Source organism: Canis lupus, chromosome 35 (assembly GCF_048164855.1).
Source record: "Canis lupus baileyi chromosome 35, mCanLup2.hap1, whole genome shotgun sequence".
Lineage (NCBI taxonomy): Eukaryota > Metazoa > Chordata > Mammalia > Carnivora > Canidae > Canis > Canis lupus.
Window position 1 is genome coordinate 7,267,216 of NC_132872.1, and position 19,959 is coordinate 7,287,174.

A 19,959-nucleotide genomic window follows, 5' to 3' on the forward strand; every position below is an offset into this window, starting at 1 on the left:
GGTAGAATCTAGGTAACATAGGAAAGGGCTAGAGGTTTGAAAATCTAAAGTCTTTTGACCACAAGAGCATACTCTAAATTCCACTAGGGCATTCAAACTTTTCTTCTTTTGTCTATGATATTGTAATCATTACCTGCTTTGCCGTTCTGTCTGCTATCATATCTGATTCAATTTAATTGTATTTCTGAACATCATTTTGTTATTTTGCTCAGTCTCTGAAAAATCTATTTTCTACTACTCACACTTCTTGAATATCTTTTCCTACCCTCTTCTAGTGACATATATCTTTTGCTCTATTAACTAAGGTATCGAGCTTTTATAGATAGCCATTAATTCAAAGAACTAAAAAAAACTAGACTTTTGAGTTGATTAGGCTCAGGTGATTTATAGGAAAATATTTTGTCAGCTGAAAAATAGCAATTAAATCAAGATCTTTTTAGATTTAATAGTTTATTGAGTATAAATAATAGAGTGTGTGTAATACCTATGACAGTACTATGCACAGTGGAGAAACTGAACTTTTGTGGAAATATAATTTCTTATATACTTGAAGTACTTTCAATTCCTTTTATTGATGAGGTAGTTCTACAATTAGGACCAGACAGAGCAGGCACTCTTTAAGTGGTGAATGAGGGGAAAAAAGAAAAGACATTCTAAAAGCTTAATGACATTTTGTCAGCCCTTGTAGAATTAAAAAGTGTTATATAACTGACGGAAAAATTTGTCATTAATTATTCGTTGGAATTTGTATATGACATTTTAAATTAATTGTGTCTGAGTTTGTTAATCATACTGAAATGCTAGGTGTATTCAGCAGCCTAACTCATATACACTAAGCCTCCCTTTGCCAGTTGTGAAATGAAGAGGAATTGCTGCAGTACTGACATCATTTGCTTTGATTATTTTAGGTATTATTTTAGTACATGACTTAACAAATAAGAAGTCATCGCAAAACTTGTATCGTTGGTCATTGGAAGCTCTCAACAGGGATTTGGTGCCAACTGGAGTGTTGGTGACAAATGGGTAAGCCCAGATGACTTCACTTTTAGTGTGAAATGGTACAGCAACCATCGGAATATACCCTCCAGATTAACACTTCGTAAGATGTTTGATTTGCAAACTTTTTCTCCCAGTGTGCAGATCATCTTTTCATTCTCTTTAACAGTTGTCTCTCAAGCATTAGTTTTTTGTCACAATGCAGTCTGATTTCTCAGTTTTTTCCTTTATGTATTATTGTACTTTTGATATAACATCTGACAACTCTTTGCCTAATCTCAGATCATGTAGGTTTTCTCCTGTGTTTCTTTTAGAAATTTTGTTGTTGAAGGTTTATTTGTAGATCTGTGATCCATTTCAAGTTAGTTAAATGCATGAAGTTTTGATTGGGGTTGACTTTTGTATATGAATGTCTAATTGTTCCAATACTGTTTGTTAAAAATATGATCCTTTCTCCATTGAATTGCTTTTACTCCTTTGCCAAAAAATTAGTTGACCATGTTTATATCGTTCTGTTTCAAGAGACTAAATTCTGTACAATTGATTATTGTAGCAGTATAGTAAGTATAGGCAGTATGGTTGCTTCGTTTTCAAATTTGTTTAGCTATTCTAGTTCATTTGCTTTTCCATATAAATTTGAAATCAACTTGTCTGTATTGACAAAAATTTGGCTTGGATTTTTATTGAATTGCATTAAGTCTGTAGATAAAATTGGGGAGAATTTTTGTTGCATCTTCCAATCCATGAACACAGTTTGACTCTCCATTTATTTTTGAAAGCAAATCCTAGATGTTGTATCATTTCATTTACATATATACTTCTGTGTTTAACTTTAAATGATAAGGACTTTTTAATATAACCAAAATATAGTTGTCACACTTAAAATTTAACAATAATTCTTTAATATTAAATATTATTTTAATTCCCTAAATGTCTCATAAATGTTGTTTATATACTATATAATACTATTACCATACTATAGTAATACTATATAGATAGTATTATATATATAAATATATACTATGCTGTATTATATATATACTATATATACTATACTATATAGATACTATATTGATAAGGTCTACTCATTGTATTTAGTTAATTAAGTTTTTTTTAATCTTACATTCCCCTTTCTTTTTTTCTTTTCCCTTTTACTCTCTGACAGTTTATTTGTGAAAGATGGCTTGCTTGTCCTGCAAGTTTCCTTCCCTGTAGTGAGTGTCTGCTTAATTTGTTTCTCTGAATCCTAAATCTTCCCTCAGAGGATAATTAAATTAAAAAAGAAGGTCTAAAACATGCAGGGCTTTTGGTTTTTTGTTCTTGCCAAAGTATTGTGTATATAATTACAACACCTGGTTGTCTGTCTCTTTGTGATGTTGTCATGTTACCAGCCTTATCCATCCATGATAAAATTCCCTATTAGTTTTTCATCTATTGAATTTTTAAAAAAAAGGATTTTGAGATCAAATTTCAAATTGGATATAAGATTAGTGAAAAAGTGAATAAAAAGGAAAGCTAAAAAGACAAGAGAACCAATTAAATATATATGGCAACATATATATGTTACATGTGTAATACGTATATATGTTAATATGCAACATATATATTACATGCCATGTCTATACGTTATGTTACATATACAGTACATATAGTTGTTAATGTATGAGAGATTATGCAATACCAGTGACAGAGATATATGTCTATTAAAGATCATGGTTGATAAATATATACACAAATTTGTATGTAAGCCGGAGTTAGTGAGTGTAGGAAAAGGAAATATTCTTAAAGGGGACACTCTCAAAATTTTATTCTCTAATAAAGCAAATTTCAACTTTGGACCATGTCTCCTAATTGATATTGTCTCCTGTTGATATTGGTAAACAGAATCAGAGGCCTTGAACTCAAGCTATTATTGGCTTTGATGCAATAAGTATAATGATAATATTTTTAAGAAATGGAAGGTTTAAAAAAAATGGGGATGTTACATAGTTCAAAACACTTATGTTCCAAGGCCAAACAGTAGCTGAGGCTCTGTAAGATTGTTATGAAGGGCAAAAAGATTTGGTAATTTTGCACATACTCTCTTACACACCCCTAGTTTAGATTATTAAAAGAGAAAGAAAAATAATGTCAAAGGAAGAAGAAAAGCTATGCTTAACTGGGTTATATTGATTGTATCATGCAATATTGATTTACTGTCATAAGGTGTTTGCAGCCAGATTTTACTGACTGTTGTAAATTGAGCTTATAACATGTCAGAAATCCAAATCTGTTTTATTTCTCATACATGAATAGAATTTAAGTTAAATGGTCAACATTGGGCTCTAAATTCCTTTCAGTAGTAGAAGGAATACTACTCTGTTCTTTTGGTAAAACTAGGGAGGGGGAGGAGGATTGTAATAGCCACTGACCCAAGGCCCCTAACCCTAAGTGATTCATATCGCCGCTCTCTTCCATGGCTCTAAAAAAATTATTTGGTGCTTAATTCTTTTCTTTTACTCTTCATTTTGCATTTCAGCTGCTTCTTTTCCTTTCCATGTTTTGAATCTACCTTTCCCTGGGCTATAGCATCATCTGTGGTCGATTTTTCTGGCCATCAGCATCCTTATTTCTCAATTTCATAAAATGATATATTTCTCTTTACTGTTTGTAGACAGAAATGTGTATGGTGGTAGGTATAGAATTTATGCATACCCCTGACGTTTGCCATTTTTCCCTCTGACCAAAGGTTTGAATATCATCCTAGATTCCTGTTTTCACTCCACTGAAGTTTGAATCCACTCTCTGTATCTACCTAGAAAAATTCTTGAGTTGTTAGCCTTAGAAGACAGAGCTTTGGGAGAAGTCAAGTCAGCCTGCTTTCATATACCTGGTGGGCATTCAGTTAGTCTATAGAGAGTCAAGAAAATAAAATTTGAGTAGTTAGATGAATAGCTGCAAACTCTGTAGATGGTGAGGATGGGTTGATAAATAAACAAGTAGATGGAAGAAATTGGGACAAAATAGGTTTATAGGTGGGGGCCGAGCAAGAGTCAGTAAAATATCAGTAAAATAGTATAAGCTACTTGCATTTAAACATTAGACATCTATATCAGAAAGGTAAATTCTATTCACCTCTTCATTATTACTTATCACAGGGATTATGACCGGGAACAGTTTGCTGATAACCAAATCCCACTGTTGGTAATAGGGACTAAACTGGATCAGATTCATGAAACCAAGCGCCATGAAGTTTTAACTAGAACTGCTTTCCTGGCTGAGGATTTCAATGCAGAAGAAATTAATTTGGTATGTATTTTCACTAATGCATATTTCTGTTATCATTAGTTAAAGACTTAACAAGTCATAAATTCTCACAAAAGCAGCTTTATACTAAAATCAGGCATTTGGGTTCGGGTCCAAAATGTAGTGAAGATTGGAACCAACATAGACTGTCAGAGGAGGACAGGCAGTTCAACTTCCTAATATGCTGATCTGTTAGAATGTTCAAACTTTGTTCTATGAATAATATAAACATGGGCTTTTTCTTGAAGATATTTTAAGATCACACCAAAATCAAAATAATTAAAGTAACAAAGAAGGGTCACTGACACCTTGATTATTCTTGCTTTAGAAAAGCTTCTTAAACTACAGAATTTAACTTAAAGAGCAAATAAATAGATAAATGAGAAAACTACAGAGTGTAAACTAGGAGTGCTTCACGAGCAGTAGACAAACTTGTATGTATATAGAGCATTGAGTTTCTTCCTGAGATACATAGCTCAATTAGAACTGGATGCTAAAAAGGATAAGAAAAGTTCTCACGTAAGCTAGATAGATTTGCCTAGAGAAAGATCTTGGCCAGTGCTTCAGTCACGGTTTATGTGTCATTATTCACAGGTAGGATTTCTGTAACATATTCAGTGCCCTGGCAATTCCAGGTGGAATTGGTAGTGGTGGTGGTAGTGGTGGTTTAATAATACTAATGACTATAATTTACTGACCACTTACTATGTGCCACACCCTGTTCTACTGCTTTATGTACATTATCTCACATGTTTGTCGTCATATCAACACTATAAGGTAGGTACTGTAAGTATTTCCATTTTAAAGATGATTAGAACCAAAGAGAGGTAACTAGACCTAGTCAGGCACTCTGACTCCAGGGCCAATGCTCTACAATTAAGTCTATTTTCCACTTAATTATTCTCCAGCTAACATTTAGAACCTTAGAGCTGAAAGAACTCTTAGAAATCATCTAGATCACCAATTAATACCCAAAATTGCCTGTAAACTCATGTTATCAATGTAGCTGTGAAAAAATTTGAATAAGTGTTCCACAGCTGGAACTTTTTTTTTTTTTTTTTTTTTTTTTTTTATTTATGATAGTCACAGAGAGAGAGAGAGAGAGAGGCAGAGACACAGGCAGAGGGAGAAGCAGGCTCCATGCACCGGGAGCCTGATGTGGGATTTGATCCCGGGTCTCCAGGATCGCGCCCTGGGCCAAAGGCAGGCGCCAAACCGCTGCGCCACCCAGGGATCCCCACAGCTGGAACTTTTTATTCATAAGATCTGACAGGAGGACCAAGACTCCGTAATTTTAATTAATGACTCAGGTAATTCTGATGCCCTTACTCTGTGAATAAACATTTGTGAACACTGGTTGGTTCAAACCAACCTCTATCCCATAACTGAATCAACTTCTGCCTGCCATTCCATTGTTTTTTACATTCTGCTTTGCAGTGGGTGGGTGCCTTATTTTTCTCACCTGCCACCATGGAATCTTTGGTGTAAATGTCCCAGCTAGTTACACTGGACCATGGTATTCCAGAGGACTCCTGTTACATAGAATATATAATAATATCCTTGTTGAAGAAGTGCTGAAGTTCCTTTGTTTGAACATTATTTCCCATGGAAATTACCATTGAATATACTTAATTTGTTCCAGTAATTACTTTCAGTGTATTTTGGAATGTATCTCTTTGTAGTGCCTGTGGGTTTCTGTGACACTACCCTGATATGTATTTTTCCTATTTTTCTTGCAAAGGCAGAGCCGTCTCTTAATTGTTAATAAGATATAAAGGTACTCAAGTAATGGTACTTTGACACACATGGTTTCCATAGAGTTCACACACAACATACTTTTGGCCTTTATCAGTGTACAGCTTCAAGAACACAACAGAAATAAGAGGGTTTTGAGGATGCAGAAGAAGGAAAAATGAGGAGGAAAATTTGATACAAGCTTCAAAAAGAGACAGCAGTCAGAAAGACTTAGCAAGTAAATATAAAGCCTCAGGTAAAAATGTAAGGTGACATATTAGCACTAGCATCTTCAGTTACTGTATGAATTTACTTAAAACTATATATTAGAAAAAGGGAAGACTTGAATGTATATATCAGAGATGAACTCAAAGTTACCATCTCGTGCCTGAAAAACAAATTGGTTTAAATTATAAATAGGGAGACAATTGCTTTTTTTTTTTTTTTTTTTTTTTAAGTCCTATTAGGCTTATTGTGTCTAGGACAAATTTTTCTTTTTACTTCAAAATGATTATATTGAAGCATCTTCCCTACTTAATATTCCTTTCTCAAGCTTAGCTAAGCTATTTAAAGCTATTAATCTTCAATCTTTGCCCTCAGCCATGATCAGTGGCAGATGGCTCTTTAAACTCTAAAATTCTCATCCTAAAATCATAGGGTTTCTATAGCCTACTCAACCTATAACTGGGAGCCCTTAGAATTAAGTTTCAGGAGGTTCTGCTTGTTTGCTGTTTGATTTAGTTTTCATATTTAGCACTATAGCTCGATTTGGAATCATCTCTGAAGTCTTTTGACACCATGGTGACTATGTAATCAATATCCATTTTGTAAAACACGTCCAGCACGAGTCTACCTCAGGTTTCTCTTATGTGCCCCAGCTGCCATATGAATGTGTTCAGACATTATTTCAAGTACAGCAGTTTATACTGTGATGTTTCAGTTTTTTTGATCCATACATGGAATTAACTTTTATTGTGTTAGGTGCTTTTGTACCTGAAAATTCAATCTGGTAGCATTTTCTTAGAATGAAAAGAAAAGGGAACTAATATTTCAGTACCTGCTATGTATGTGCATTATCTTCTTTATCTTCTTTAATTTTCACAAAAATCCTGTGGAAAAAGTATTATGTTATCCTTATTTCACAAATGAGCAAGCTCAAATTTAAAGGCAGAGTAACCTAACCAATGTCACACAATCTAGAGATGTTGGGACTGATAGTCAGATTCAAAACTTGGTGGCTTCAAAGACCTAATTTTTCTAGTACTCTGTGATTTTTGAAAAATTTCTCATAGTCTTCTTTTTGGGTGATTTTGGAAAATTTATTCTAGTTTCCAGCCAAAATTAAAAATGTGAGCCTCGAAATGTTATATGTAGATAAAATAGGTAATTATTACAAAATTTACCGGAAAGGACTCGTGTCTTAGAGATTACAAAACAGAATAAATGCAACAACAGTGATTTCAGTAATTGCCCAAGGGACACAGACCATCTACAACTGGAAGACAAATACTATCTTTGTAATGGAGCCTACACAATATCCTCATAGTTTGGTCTTAGGTGGCATTTGTGGTAAAATTCAAAGTGCTCTGTCTCTGGAAATAGATAATTATTACAAGCAAAAGCTACTTAACATTAGAATTCCAGGAAAAGGATAATAAACCTTATAAGATCTTTACTGATCATTGTAATTTACTAGTTATCTCGTAATGTTCATCTCTTCTGGGCCCCATTTTTTTTCCTATTTTTCAAAATCCTATTTAATAGTAATGCATCTATTATTTATTATTAATACTTAATGATATTTAATAATAATAAACTTACTCTTTATTGTTTATTATTATCAAAAATGTATCTATTATTACCTTTATGGCCTACCAGGTGGTATAGTACTTTGCAATTCGATGAGTGAGAAATACCTGGCAGCAGTTGTGTGTGTTCTTTGCTCTAACTCCTTATTTCCATGATTCCTGCTGTTCATATGAACTGCACAGTACTTAGATGGTGCTGGTTAATAACTAGTACTAAAAAGGGAAGTATTAACAGTTTTTAATGGCTGTTTCTGTTTTTAGGGTAGGTCACTTGATTAGTGTCTTAGTTTTGTTATTAGTAAAATTAGCAATCCTGTCTTCCTTTATGAATTATTTGATGATGAATACATTGGTTCAATGTCCTCTAATATTCAATAAATAGCCAAAAGTGGCCCTATCTTCCTTTAGCACTTTCCTCTTTGCTTTGTGCATCCTAATTTGAAAATTACTTAAATATTTTAGAAGAGTATTATGCCTAACATTTGATTATAGAAATGTGCAACAGGAAAAGTAATGACTAACAAAGAGCTTATGTTTCTTAACTTTTAATCATGCATCTTATGCTTTATCTTCTAGGATTGCACAAATCCACGGTACTTAGCTGCAGGTTCTTCCAATGCTGTCAAGCTCAGTAGGTTTTTTGATAAGGTAATAGCTTCAATTAAGTTATTTTTAAACTTAATTTATATAGTATGAGAGTTAAATTCTTTGTAGAATGCTTTGTCCTTTTATTCCTTCGTCCTGAACTTGATAGCCTGAATACTTGTTTTGATCTCTCTTATCTGTTGGTATAATTGCTCAAGGCTTGCTGACGTATTTATTTTATCACCAGTGTTCTCTAAGCAAAGGATGAAAGCTACTGGATTTAAGTGAGTTATTTTAAAAGATACCTAATTTCCCTCCTTAAAACAAATTATGTTTTTCTCTTTTCCAGCTCTTTCTCTACTTATTCACATCTTCTCCACCCCCACAAAAGGCACTGAACCCAGGAGATTCTGCTTAAAGCTCTGAGTTCTTTTTGCTCTCCCAGCTATCATAGTTGTTCTCCACATAAATGTCACCTGTACTTTTAAGGTTATGTCATCTCCTTGATTCCCTCATTTTCCCTCTCAGAACACTTGCATTCCAAATATTGACTCTTGCTAGCATCATCTTATGTCCTGAACTGGAATGGAAGTATAGAATGACTCAGCATACTGGTAATTTAGGGCACTGTTTGTCTTTCCTTCACAAGGCCATGTGGCTGCATCATACACAGTATTGACCAAGTCTAAAGTGTTTGCCTAATGTTGGATTTACGTAGTAAAGTAAAAGAGAGTATATTTCTGTCTGTATTACTGAAAAAGACCAATTTCTGTATTACGTTTCCTTTAAGGGTACAAGAAAAACAGTGCCCTCCTCATAGCTCTTTATGATAATCATTTTTCTTTTACCCACTTAGGGATCTAATATTTGGCCCTTTTGCCCATAATGTCATAAGATAAGCCCCACAGCCCTCCCTGTTTAATAGTAGACCCCTGGGAAATGTTTGCTTCAACTCAGAACTTCCCAACCAGAGTGTGGCAGATAGAGTACAGGTGTGCCAAGATAGCAAGTCCCTCATTTCGAGTAGCAAGGGTTCCCCAGGCTGAGTGATCAGTAACCCCCTTCATTTGGCCCAACATGCTGTGCAAATATTAGCATTTCCTAAATGCACCATGACATGAAGAATGTTGCAAAGCAGTGCAAGGGACTGGATCTTCTTTCCATGCTATTTTCAAACTTCAAACATAAGAACTTCCATTTAGTTTAGATCCAGGGCCCCCATCTGATACTCTCTTCTGTTGCCTGAGAGCAACAGCTTATAAATCTTTGTCTAACACAGGAAGATCCTACAATATATTGCTTAAACTTGTTAATAATTTATTAATTTGGAAATTGTTGAAAGGAATAAAAAGGTACAGACTTTGAGTTATAAAATGTGTAAGTCACAGGGATGAAAAGTACAGCACAGAGAAGATGGTAATACCGTAATAGCTTTATATGGTACAGATGGTAACTACACTTACTGTAGTGAGGTTTTGTCATGTAAATAATTGTCGAATTATTATGTTGTAATAACTGGAAACTAATAGAATACTGTATGTCAACTATACTTCAACAAAAAATAATTTTTAAAAAATGTAGTAAGTTAGATCCTAGAGAAACAATGGGTTATGGACTAGTGTGACCTGAGTTGTCAGGGAAGACTTGATTCAAAAGAAATCAGAGCGAGCTTGGTTAGTTCCAAGAAGAGAGCAAGATTTGGTAAGAGAAAGATACTGCAAGTTGAGAGTAAGGACTTAAGAGCAAAAGCGAAAAGGTAGCTTCTCTCTTCATTACCTGAATCACAGTGAAACGTATGTGGATTAGGAGGGTGGCCAGACTTCCAGACTAATGTGGTTGCCTGAAACCACAGTAGCCAGCAACTAAATTTTGCCCATTTTCTATCAGATCTTCCAGAATTTGGTATAAAGATTTCTTTTCCAAGAGGGAATCTAGCTCCTCCTCCAGACTCCCTTAAGTAGTAATTCCTCCCCACTTTAGAATGATAGAATTTTCCTGACCTGCTATGGAGGGAAAGAAGGTCACCCTCTTTTTTGTGTGTGGGATTGAGTATTTTGAGATATATACTGATCACAAATCAGCTTTTCCACCTTTGGGCCCAGTGAATGCAACCTTACCCTGGGTCACCTGTGGCTAAAAGTAACCCAGCCATAGTCTGAAAGATAGAAAGAATCTAGATAATTTGGCCATCAAGCCAGTGAAAGCAGGGTGGCACAACCCTGGAAGAAGATACCATGCTCTTATTCAGGGAAATTCTTAGCTTCATAATTCTGGATTCCAGCATCTTAAAGTTAATCTGCAGCTAATATGTATTCTTATCTGATTGGCTTTTCTTAATCACAACAGCTCTGTGTAAAGAAAATCATACTGCCTCTGTAAGCATTACAGTTTCTCAAGTGTTAGAACAAAATTCATTATTTTTTAAACATTTATTTATTTATTTGAGAGAGAGAGAGCACAGCTATCATCTGAAAACATAGTGCTCTTAAACTCATTATATTAGGGCCTATATTTTAAGAGGTTTTCTTCAGCAATAGTGATGGATTTGTGCAGATACATCCACTGCTTTACCTCGTTTCTCCTGTTGACCAAATACAGACAGTTCTAAAACTACTGAATTAAGGATACAGATTCACTCCATGGAAGGAAGTTCATTGAATGCTTTTGACCTACCAAATTTATCACTGTGTTTACTCCAGGGGACATGGCAGTTGACTATATTACACATTCCCCTGTAAGGAATAGCTGTACTATTGTAGTAACGGTAAAAGTGCTCTGCTTTTCTTATGGATTCTATTTTGTATCTTTGGACTGACTAGTAGGAAATTTTGAGCAAGATTTGCTTCTGTACACTGGAAACTGCATGGATTATTATGTCATTCTCTGGTTATTTAGTCATTTTTGTGCATTCATTTATTTTTTTGATCTATTATTAATGGTTTGGGGAATAAGGCAAGCTTTTATGGAAATACGCCCACACTCCTGATCTTAGCACTAGATTTAACTCATTGTACTGGATGTCCATAACTATTGAAAAAACTCTTACCTTAGATATGCCTTTTAGTCCCGTTAGTGGCAACTGCAGTGTACCACTTTTCCAGGGATGTTTGCTAAGCCCTTAAAATCTTTATTTGTTTCTCACAGGTCATAGAGAAGAGATACTTTCTAAGAGAAGGCAATCAGGTCTGTATTCTTGATAAAGTGGGTTCTAAATTTGGATAAGTGATTTCAAAATTTACTTTCAGAAGTGGTTAAAAAAAAAGTAAAATCTTTTGTAGGCACAAGCATTTTCTTCTGTCCTGCTAAACACAAAAGAAAAAAAAAAATCAGATCAAGGGAAAATAGGGTTCAAAGAAACAAAAAGAATGCTGGGACAAGGTTATATTATAAACTAATAGAAGAAAATCATTTGCTTAAGACTCTATAGGTATCTATCCAGAACCTGTCACAATGCAGGCAATTCATATAAAAGTGCAATTGATATATGTTATGAGAGTCACCTTCATCTTCCCTGATTTAGATGACACTATCACCAATTTGTTGGCAAATATTTTCCATTTTGATAGAATTTATTTTATTATTTAATCTAAGTAAAACCTCAGAGAGATGGTTCTTTGAGGAACAACAGGCCGACATACAGAAACAGAAAAGAAGGGAACAAATCGAAAAGGCTATTAGTATTTGAACTCTGCATGCTAAGACGTAACATGATTATCTTTCTTGCCTACAGATTCCAGGCTTTCCAGATCGGAAAAGGTTTGGGGGAGGAACATTAAAGAGCCTTCATTATGACTGAATTACACTCATCCTCTGGAAGAGTGAGCAAGCAGTGGCAGGTTTGCACAGCTTCCTTCTTGCTGTGTTGATTATTAATGTTTCAGCCTTTTCACAGAACCATCTTAAAATGCCGCCCTTCAGCCTCACCCTTTAATGGAAAGCTGAAAGGAAGTGACCGTGTGGGAGGTCCAAACTCTGTCCCCATCATCTCTGTTCCTCACCTTTCTGTCCCCATTTATAGATTATGTCAAAGCCTCATGGAAATATGAGATGTTGTCAAAATGATGCAGGAAATGAGCAGTGACAGAGTGCTGCAGAGAAAATTTACTCTTTCCAGAACTGGAAGGTTTTTATGGGTCTGTAATTTTCCCACACTCCTTGCTGAAGGCCTAATTAAGTACTTCAGAAATGTAGCTCTGTTGTTTTACCTTTTGAGGGGAAAGGTTATGTTACCCTGGATCGTGCACCCCAAACAGCCTCTCTCATTTTCAAAGAAGCAAAATTGTGTTATTTAATTGCGTCCACTTTCATCACACACAAGGATGCCTAATAATAGCAGCCCTCATCTCCCTCTCTCTTCTCCTTTGCAAGTCGTTCAGTGGCTAGAAGAGGCGGACTCAGAGCTGGAGTTAAATATAAATAGATTAATAATACATAGAGAACAGCAGTACCGGAAAAGAAGAGTTCTCCGAGAAATGGACACCTCCCTAAATCCTTCACTCTATGTTCCAGTTGTCTGCACTGTCTTACAGATTTCTATTTGGAAAGAGGTAGGGTGAGATCTCAGACCTGCATGAGGGCAGCAAGAGAGATTTACAGCCTCTTCAGTTTCCATGCTTTTAAAGGAAAAGTCAACTCCTAAAATGTCTCTTAAGTGCAGTTGGTAAACTAAGAATATTATTCTCTGTGTCAACAATGTATTTATGGGGAGAAGTAAAAATAAGTTCCACAGCAACACATTTACATGAATTATGGACTAGGATTCTTAGATTTCATAATCCAACGTCTTTTGGGTGGTGTATGTGTGTATGTATGCATAATTATTCATCGTTTCTTTTTTTACCCATCTTTTCTGCTTGTTTAATTCTCTATGCCCTGGTTCTTCTTTAATATATAGACCTGGTTTCCAAAAACTGCAATTTGCTGCTTTATTTAACACCCATTTTTGCTCTCTGGCTCTGCAGCAGGTCTTTGCACTCCTGATTTTGTTCCATATTAAAAAAATAATAATAATCACACAATTTCAGCTTCTCATTTTAAAACTAGGCAAAAAACCCACTAAATTCATTTCTATTCCATTTTAATTACATTTCAGAAATACTTTGGAAATCAAGGTATGCTAAAAGAGGATCTTAAAATAAAAATGTTAGCCAGTGCTTTTAGAAAGGCAGTTGTAGGAATTTGGCAAAGGATTTTTAAGGCACTTTTCATCAACCAGAATATTCTTTCTCTGCATCCTTGCCACTAGACTTAACCCTGATTTCTTTTTTGATACAAAGGAGAGCTATGCAAATCAGGCTCTGTATGTGTAGTTTGGCACAACCTGTTGTGACAGAGGCCATGCAGGTAGGCAGCAGAAACCAAATTCATACACAAAGACTTGACCCAACTAAAGTTCTTTGTGTTCTGTTTTAAAAAAATTAATTAAAAGAAAATTATACTTACAAAAAAAAATACAACACCAAAGCAAAAATCAATATATAGCCCTTTCCTTCCTCCCCCCTTTCTTCCTCTTTCTTGCCCTTAATTTAAAAATCTATCTCAATTTATTTTCTCCCTTATTAAAAAAAAAAAGTAACCCATCACTGATTGCTTCAGGGTCAGCCTTGAAATCTTAACAGTACTCCACAACTCCCATTTCTTCTTGCTGTCAGACTTGACTCCCCGGATTATAGTTTTCTGAGAAAAAAAAAGTTTTTAATCTATGGTGAATTTATTGCAAGTATTAGTATCAGCAAGACCAGGCTCTTTGCCAAAATGAATGTTATTAGCCAAAGTTCTTCAAAAAGAATGTTTTGAAGCATAATTTTTGCTAAGATTTCCTGAGATGTGCTCATCAAAATTGCTTTTGATAATCAACAAATGTAAATACCAAAATACTTCCTGAGAAGTATTAATTAAATCTTTAATTTTCTTGATGGAACAAGTGGCTAGCAATAGAGAAAGATTTTTTTTTTCCTGTTGTGATTTAGATGTCTAACCAATGTTATTTTTTGTGGAGGCAACCAGACGTGAAGGCATATATGGTCATTCATCTGTCCCTCAGGTGACAGGGCCTCTCATTGGAAACCAACTAAAGATTTGGGTTGTCCTCTCCACTCTGTGCTCTGAAAAGAATTGCTGCTCCCAAAGGGATTGATCCATATCAGCGTTATCTCGGGTTCTCAGAAGTCCCTAAACTTGAGGCATCCATGGCGGATTCCAAGTGCCTTAACACTGCTGTTTTTCTGTCCATTCTGAAAATGGACTATGTGGAACGGATGTACTGGACCATCAGACTGAGATGAAGAACCCCTAATTGCTGCCATGACCAAGCTTGAGTGTCTGTTTTCAATAGTGTATGCTGTAGCACCCAGCCCAGAGAGGACCTTGTATGGGTTTTTAATAAATGTTGGTTTAATTGAAATTTTTAAAGCATGTGTACCATCTATTTTAAGAAGTTTGAAGGTCTAGCAGGATATCTGCATTGATTTAATATTTGTTAAAATTCAAAGGAGGATACTGTTTGGGGGAAGGAGGAGAAGGAAATAAAAAATTCATTCCTCTGTAGTCCCCAGACTGAGGTAAATCGCTGTGGTAGGAAAGGAAAGAAAGGTTCCAGATGATCCAGCCCTGAAAGAATCCTGAGCCTCCAAAATAGTCCCTGGTATGTTTGTCTGAAGCAAACTTGGAGCCTACCAGAGCTGCTCCATAGAGTATGACAGGGGTCTGACTTTCATTATTATTAGCACCTCCATTGAAGGACTCAGTGGCTTTTAAGTTCAAATGTGCATAAAAATCCTCTGAAGTGTTTAAAATGTAAATCTTGGAATTTCATCTGCCCCCTCTTGCCCAATTCTGTATATATGGTATAGGGGAGGATTTTGTATTTTTTAAAAGGCAAACCAGATGATTCTGATGCAAATAGTCCAGGATCTATGCTTTGGTAAAAATAATACATATCACAAAGCAGAGAATACAAAGAATGTAGACTCTGCTTAATGGCACCTTTACATCAGAATTCACCCTCACCTTAATGAATAAGCCATTCATTCCTCTCAAGGTTATACGTGCCACAGCAATCATGAAATGGTTGTCACATCCTCTATTGGCAAAACAGGAAATGGTTGTTTGTGACGTACTACTACCTTTTTTATTACTATGTTCCAGGTGTATCTATTTCTATTAAGATGTCTTGCCATCTTACAGTCCTCTCTTGTACCACATTTGTTTTCTCAGCTGGCTAATCATTAAGCTTTACCAAGGTAATCAGTAAGAACTGGTGAAAAACAAAATCCCTGAACTCCCAACAAAGTTGTAAAACCTGGCTCAGTCTCGGCAAGTACATCTTTGAGTTCCATCTGTTTCTTGGAGACCCTCTAAAACTCCTCGAAGTCCATCCTGGAGTGATTGCTCTGCGTCACATTGCTTCACCATTACCCTGTAACAATCCCTACTTCCCAGGACGTAATGTTTTCCAGTTTGCTGGTGTGGATCAGTGGTCATCCAACGGGGATGGGTACAAGTATCCCCTCCAAGAGGTACATGGGCACAAAGAGTTTTAGGGAAATCATTTTACAGGTCATCAATCTGCATACGTATGTTAAAATCGATCAGCTTATGAATGCAACTCAATGCCAATTACTTCCCACCTGTGCATGCTTTCACACTCTTTTTCTGGGGCAGCCCCGGTGGCACAGTGGTTTGGCGCCGCCTGCAGCCTGGGGTGTGATCCTGGAGACCCCGGATCCAGTCCCACATTGGGCTCCCTGCATGGAGCCTGCTTCTCTCTCTGCCTGTGTCTCTGCCTCTCTCTCTCTCTCTCTCTCTCTCTCTCTGTGTCTATGAATAAATAAATAAAATATTTTTTTAAAAAATCTTTTTCCCACAACAGAAATGGAACCTCTTAACATAGGAATATGTTATATTGCCCCAGGGTGTAAATGTCTTAGGATGCCAACAAAAAGACAATTCTCAATATTAGCTTTATTTAAGGACTCTGTTCTACTCACATAATTATTTTTTTAAAAAAATCAGACTTCTCAAGGAAGAATTCCTGAGAACAAAGCAAAGAGAGTTTTGGTAGGAAATATCCAAGGCTGTGGCACATTCTTTCACAGCAAGGCTTCTTGCTTGGTCTATTCAAATATCAAAATAACATTTTTTAAAAGATTTATTTATTTATTTATTCATGAGAGAGAGAGAGAAAGAGAGGCAGAGACACAGGAGGAGGGAGAAGCAGGCTCCATTCCAGGAGCCCAACGCGGGACTCCATCCCGGGACTCCAGGATTGCGCCCTGGGCCAAAGGCAGGCGCTAAACCACTGAGCCACCCAGGGATCCCCTCAAAATAACATTTTTGTGAAAAATAATTATACAGGCAAAGGGGAATAAAATTTACATCTATTATTTCAGCTCTTTCTGAGTAAATGAATTAGAAAAAGCACATCTAAGTGAAAGTAACATTTAATTAAAGTCAATGATTCCAGGCATCCCTGGGTGGCTCAGCGGTTTAGTGCCTGCCTTTGGCCCAGGGCATGATCCTGGGGTCCCGGGATCCAGTCCCACATCAGGCTCCCTGCATGGAGCCTACTTCTCCCTCTGCCTGTGTCTCTGCCTCCCTCTCTCTGTGTGTCTCTCATGAATAAATGAATAAAATCTTTAAAAAAAAAAAAAAAAAGTCAATGATTCCAGTAGCTGAATAACCAAGCCTTTTCCAATCAGGTTTCCTATTATTTCCTTGCAACCAAATTAAATAAGAACCTAACTGAGTTGTTGATAGGTCATTAAAAATGATGTTTAATGATAGATCCCTGATTTTTGATATTTAATTCAGAAAGAGAAGTGATATTGTAACAATTCCTTCCATTCTTACCTACTTATTTATGACAAATCTTCTTAACACATCTGTGAAACCAAAAAAATAAGATTAAATGATGCTGACTCCTATCTTCTTCCAGAAATAAGAATTATAAATAAAAATTATTAATTCATGGGTATATGAATGAATGAGGGGAGGCATCCACCTTATTAAAAGAAGCATTTCCAAAAAAATTTACCTTTTATATTTATTATTTATCAAAATATGTAATATGTATGGGTTACTGTCCTAGAGAAGAATCTTCCAGTCTCCTGGCTGGAGAGTAAAATACTTTCTGATAGCATTCTCTGGCAGTTTAGTGGAAAGAGGCTGGAGGCTTCATAATCACTTATTACACTGGGTTTTGGACTTAGGCTCCACTTCCTGGTGTTTGTGAGTCTGGAACTTCGCTGAATTTTCTTCTGGAGCTTCTGTTAAGAGTAAACCTAATTTGTACTAGAATCTTAGAGAAGCAGACACCTAATGTCTGCAGTTCCTGGTCCTTTTCAAGTTCCCTACCTCATGTGTTCCCTTTATCAATTCACTGAATCTGTTCTCTCTGCCTGGTTTTTAGCATCTTTGTTCTTGTTGCTCACAACTTGGATACTGTTGACTCTGGTTCAGTTGGTTCAGTATATGTTCACCTTGTCCCTACACAACCTGCTCTCTCCGCTGGATGTCCTTTTGAATGCTAAAAAACCACCCTGGCCAAAAGGCACACCTCCCCCTGTTTCAGATGTCTACCAAAACTCTCCCTTTCCCAGTCTTCCCTCATAGACCCCTCCGTCCTGCCCTAAACACATTTCTTTAAATACACTGCCCTTCCTCTTCTCTGCACACACTCTTTCCTCTGCTCAATGCCCTATCCAACTCATTCTATGCAACTTGGCTCAGGTATCAATCTCCTTTGGGAAGGCTTCCCCGCCGTCCTATTCAGGAGGAGGTGCCCCTCAATACCTCCCATAGCACCCGGGCCCTTCCCTGTCACAGCAAGTATGGTTCTCTGTTGTAATGGCCTGTTTGTTTCAGTCTTCTTAGGTATGCTTCTCTAGTAGAGAACAGAACTGAGTCATCTTTGTGCCCCCTGCATCTCACAGGATCTGGCACATAGCAGGTCCTCGAAAATTGTAAAATAAAGCAATGAGCATGTGATTACATTAATCGAAATGGGAAACCATAGACATAGAATGAGATAGTTCCTGAGTTTTGTTTATTCTTATAACCCTCAATAGTATGTGGCACATAGTAGTTACACAAAGCAAATACTTGTTTTATTGCATCACAATTATAAACAAAAAGGAAATACAGTTAGGCCAGCAAATATTTTCAAGCCCCTCAAAGTAATTTTCATCCAGTCAGGGATCTGTGACCACTTTCTTACTCTTTTGGAAATCTCCCACACCTCAGGAAAGAGCTTAAACCTGCTTTCCCAACTTCTTAAATCTGCCTTTCCAACTGATTCAGTGGAAAGAGCATAGGAAGTTTACAGAAAAATAAAGAAGTAAAGCTTTTATCTTTTATTGATTCCCATTCATGTTTTTCCCCTAACCACCAAAACTAATCTCCAGGATTAATAGATTTAAGATCCAAAGTACTCAAAATCAAATGTAAGAAATATTTTTTCTTGAATTCATTTTTTGATTTTGAGTCTGCATACTACAGTAATAGCAAAAACTTAGCTTCAGTAAAATTGGGGCCACCCCCAACACATACCACTTCCTTCCAGGTGTGTATATAAATTCCAGGGAAGCTTGCATAATACCACAAAGTCATCTGTCTATGCTGACATATGCTGAGATGTCCTAAATTGCCTGGAACCCAGGCATCAAGCCGCACAGTTTGTTACCAACCTGTCATTTGTTGCTTCAGTCTGGCCCTCTGCCTGCTAACACCTCATACACAGGCAAATCATTCTGCTGCTACTGCACTATGCTGGAGCCTGGGGACCTCTGAAAGTAACCTTAGACCCATGTATATGGAGCAGAGGGTCTAAACTGGCAGCCCATAATCTTTTCAAACCTGCATGCATGTCTTTGACATCACTGTATCCATTATCTCTCACCACTTAACAAACCACCCCAAAACTTAATAGCATAAAATACACCATTGTGTTTGCTTACAATTCTATGAGACAGCAATTTGGACTAGGCCTTGCGGTGGTTCTGCTGTTTTCACCTGAGATCATTCACATGTCTGCCGTTATCTTGCAGCCAGATTGCCTCATTCACATGTCTGGCAGTTAGTGCTGGACTATCTTGCCTTAACCTCTCCTTTCAAGGGGTTTCTCATTCTCAAGAAGACTAGCTCAGCTTCTCTGTGTGGCAATCTCAAGTGGAGAGAAATGGACAAATCCTAAGGCACAAGCACTTTTCAAGCCCCTACATGTGTTGTGTTTGCTCTTAACCAAAACAAGATTCAAGGAGGGTATGAGAAAGACTACATCTCTTACTGGGAAGAGCAGCAAAATCAACATTACAAAAGAGCATGCATACAAAGATGGGAGATAATTTTTGCAACCTACCACAATGGATTTATCCATTCATTTATTCGTTTGTTTTAGTTGCCAATGTTTAAAAATTAGAGCTTCATATAGAAGTCTTATCTTGAAATATGACCTAGCCTATCTACATTTCCTGCCTGGTCTATTGCACTTGTGTCTGTGATAATAAAGCCTAGATTACAAGATTGTTTTTGTGAAATTAAATGAGATAATGTC

The 19,959-nt window shown here is 36.4% G+C and overlaps 2 protein-coding genes across 6 annotated transcripts in view; one reads left to right on the top strand and one right to left on the bottom strand.

Moving 5' to 3' along the window:
* The window catches only part of RABL3 (RAB, member of RAS oncogene family like 3), a 37,617-nt gene extending 22,806 nt beyond the window's left edge, over positions 1-14,811 (top strand). The window contains exons 4-9 of one of the 5 annotated variants that reach the window (XM_072811769.1): positions 909-1,023; positions 4,134-4,284; positions 8,400-8,471; positions 11,553-11,591; positions 12,139-12,244; positions 12,777-14,811. In XM_072811769.1, coding sequence (XP_072667870.1) covers positions 909-1,023; positions 4,134-4,284; positions 8,400-8,471; positions 11,553-11,591; positions 12,139-12,204 — 443 coding nt within the window. In that variant the 3' untranslated portion in view covers positions 12,205-12,244; positions 12,777-14,811. Of the gene's footprint in view, positions 1-908; positions 1,024-4,133; positions 4,285-8,399; positions 8,472-11,552; positions 11,592-12,138 lie in introns of all 5 variants that reach the window. The other 4 variants (XM_072811770.1, XM_072811772.1, XM_072811768.1 and 1 more) reach the window with 4 other exon arrangements.
* Positions 1-19,959, bottom strand: part of GTF2E1 (general transcription factor IIE subunit 1) — a 99,972-nt gene that overhangs the window by 78,865 nt on the left and 1,148 nt on the right. The window contains exons 2-3 of the mRNA XM_072811759.1: positions 11,455-11,710; positions 7,073-7,124 (exon numbers count right to left, since the gene is read on the bottom strand). The gene's annotated coding sequence lies outside the window, so the exon portion shown is untranslated. The remainder of the gene's footprint in view (positions 1-7,072; positions 7,125-11,454; positions 11,711-19,959) is intronic.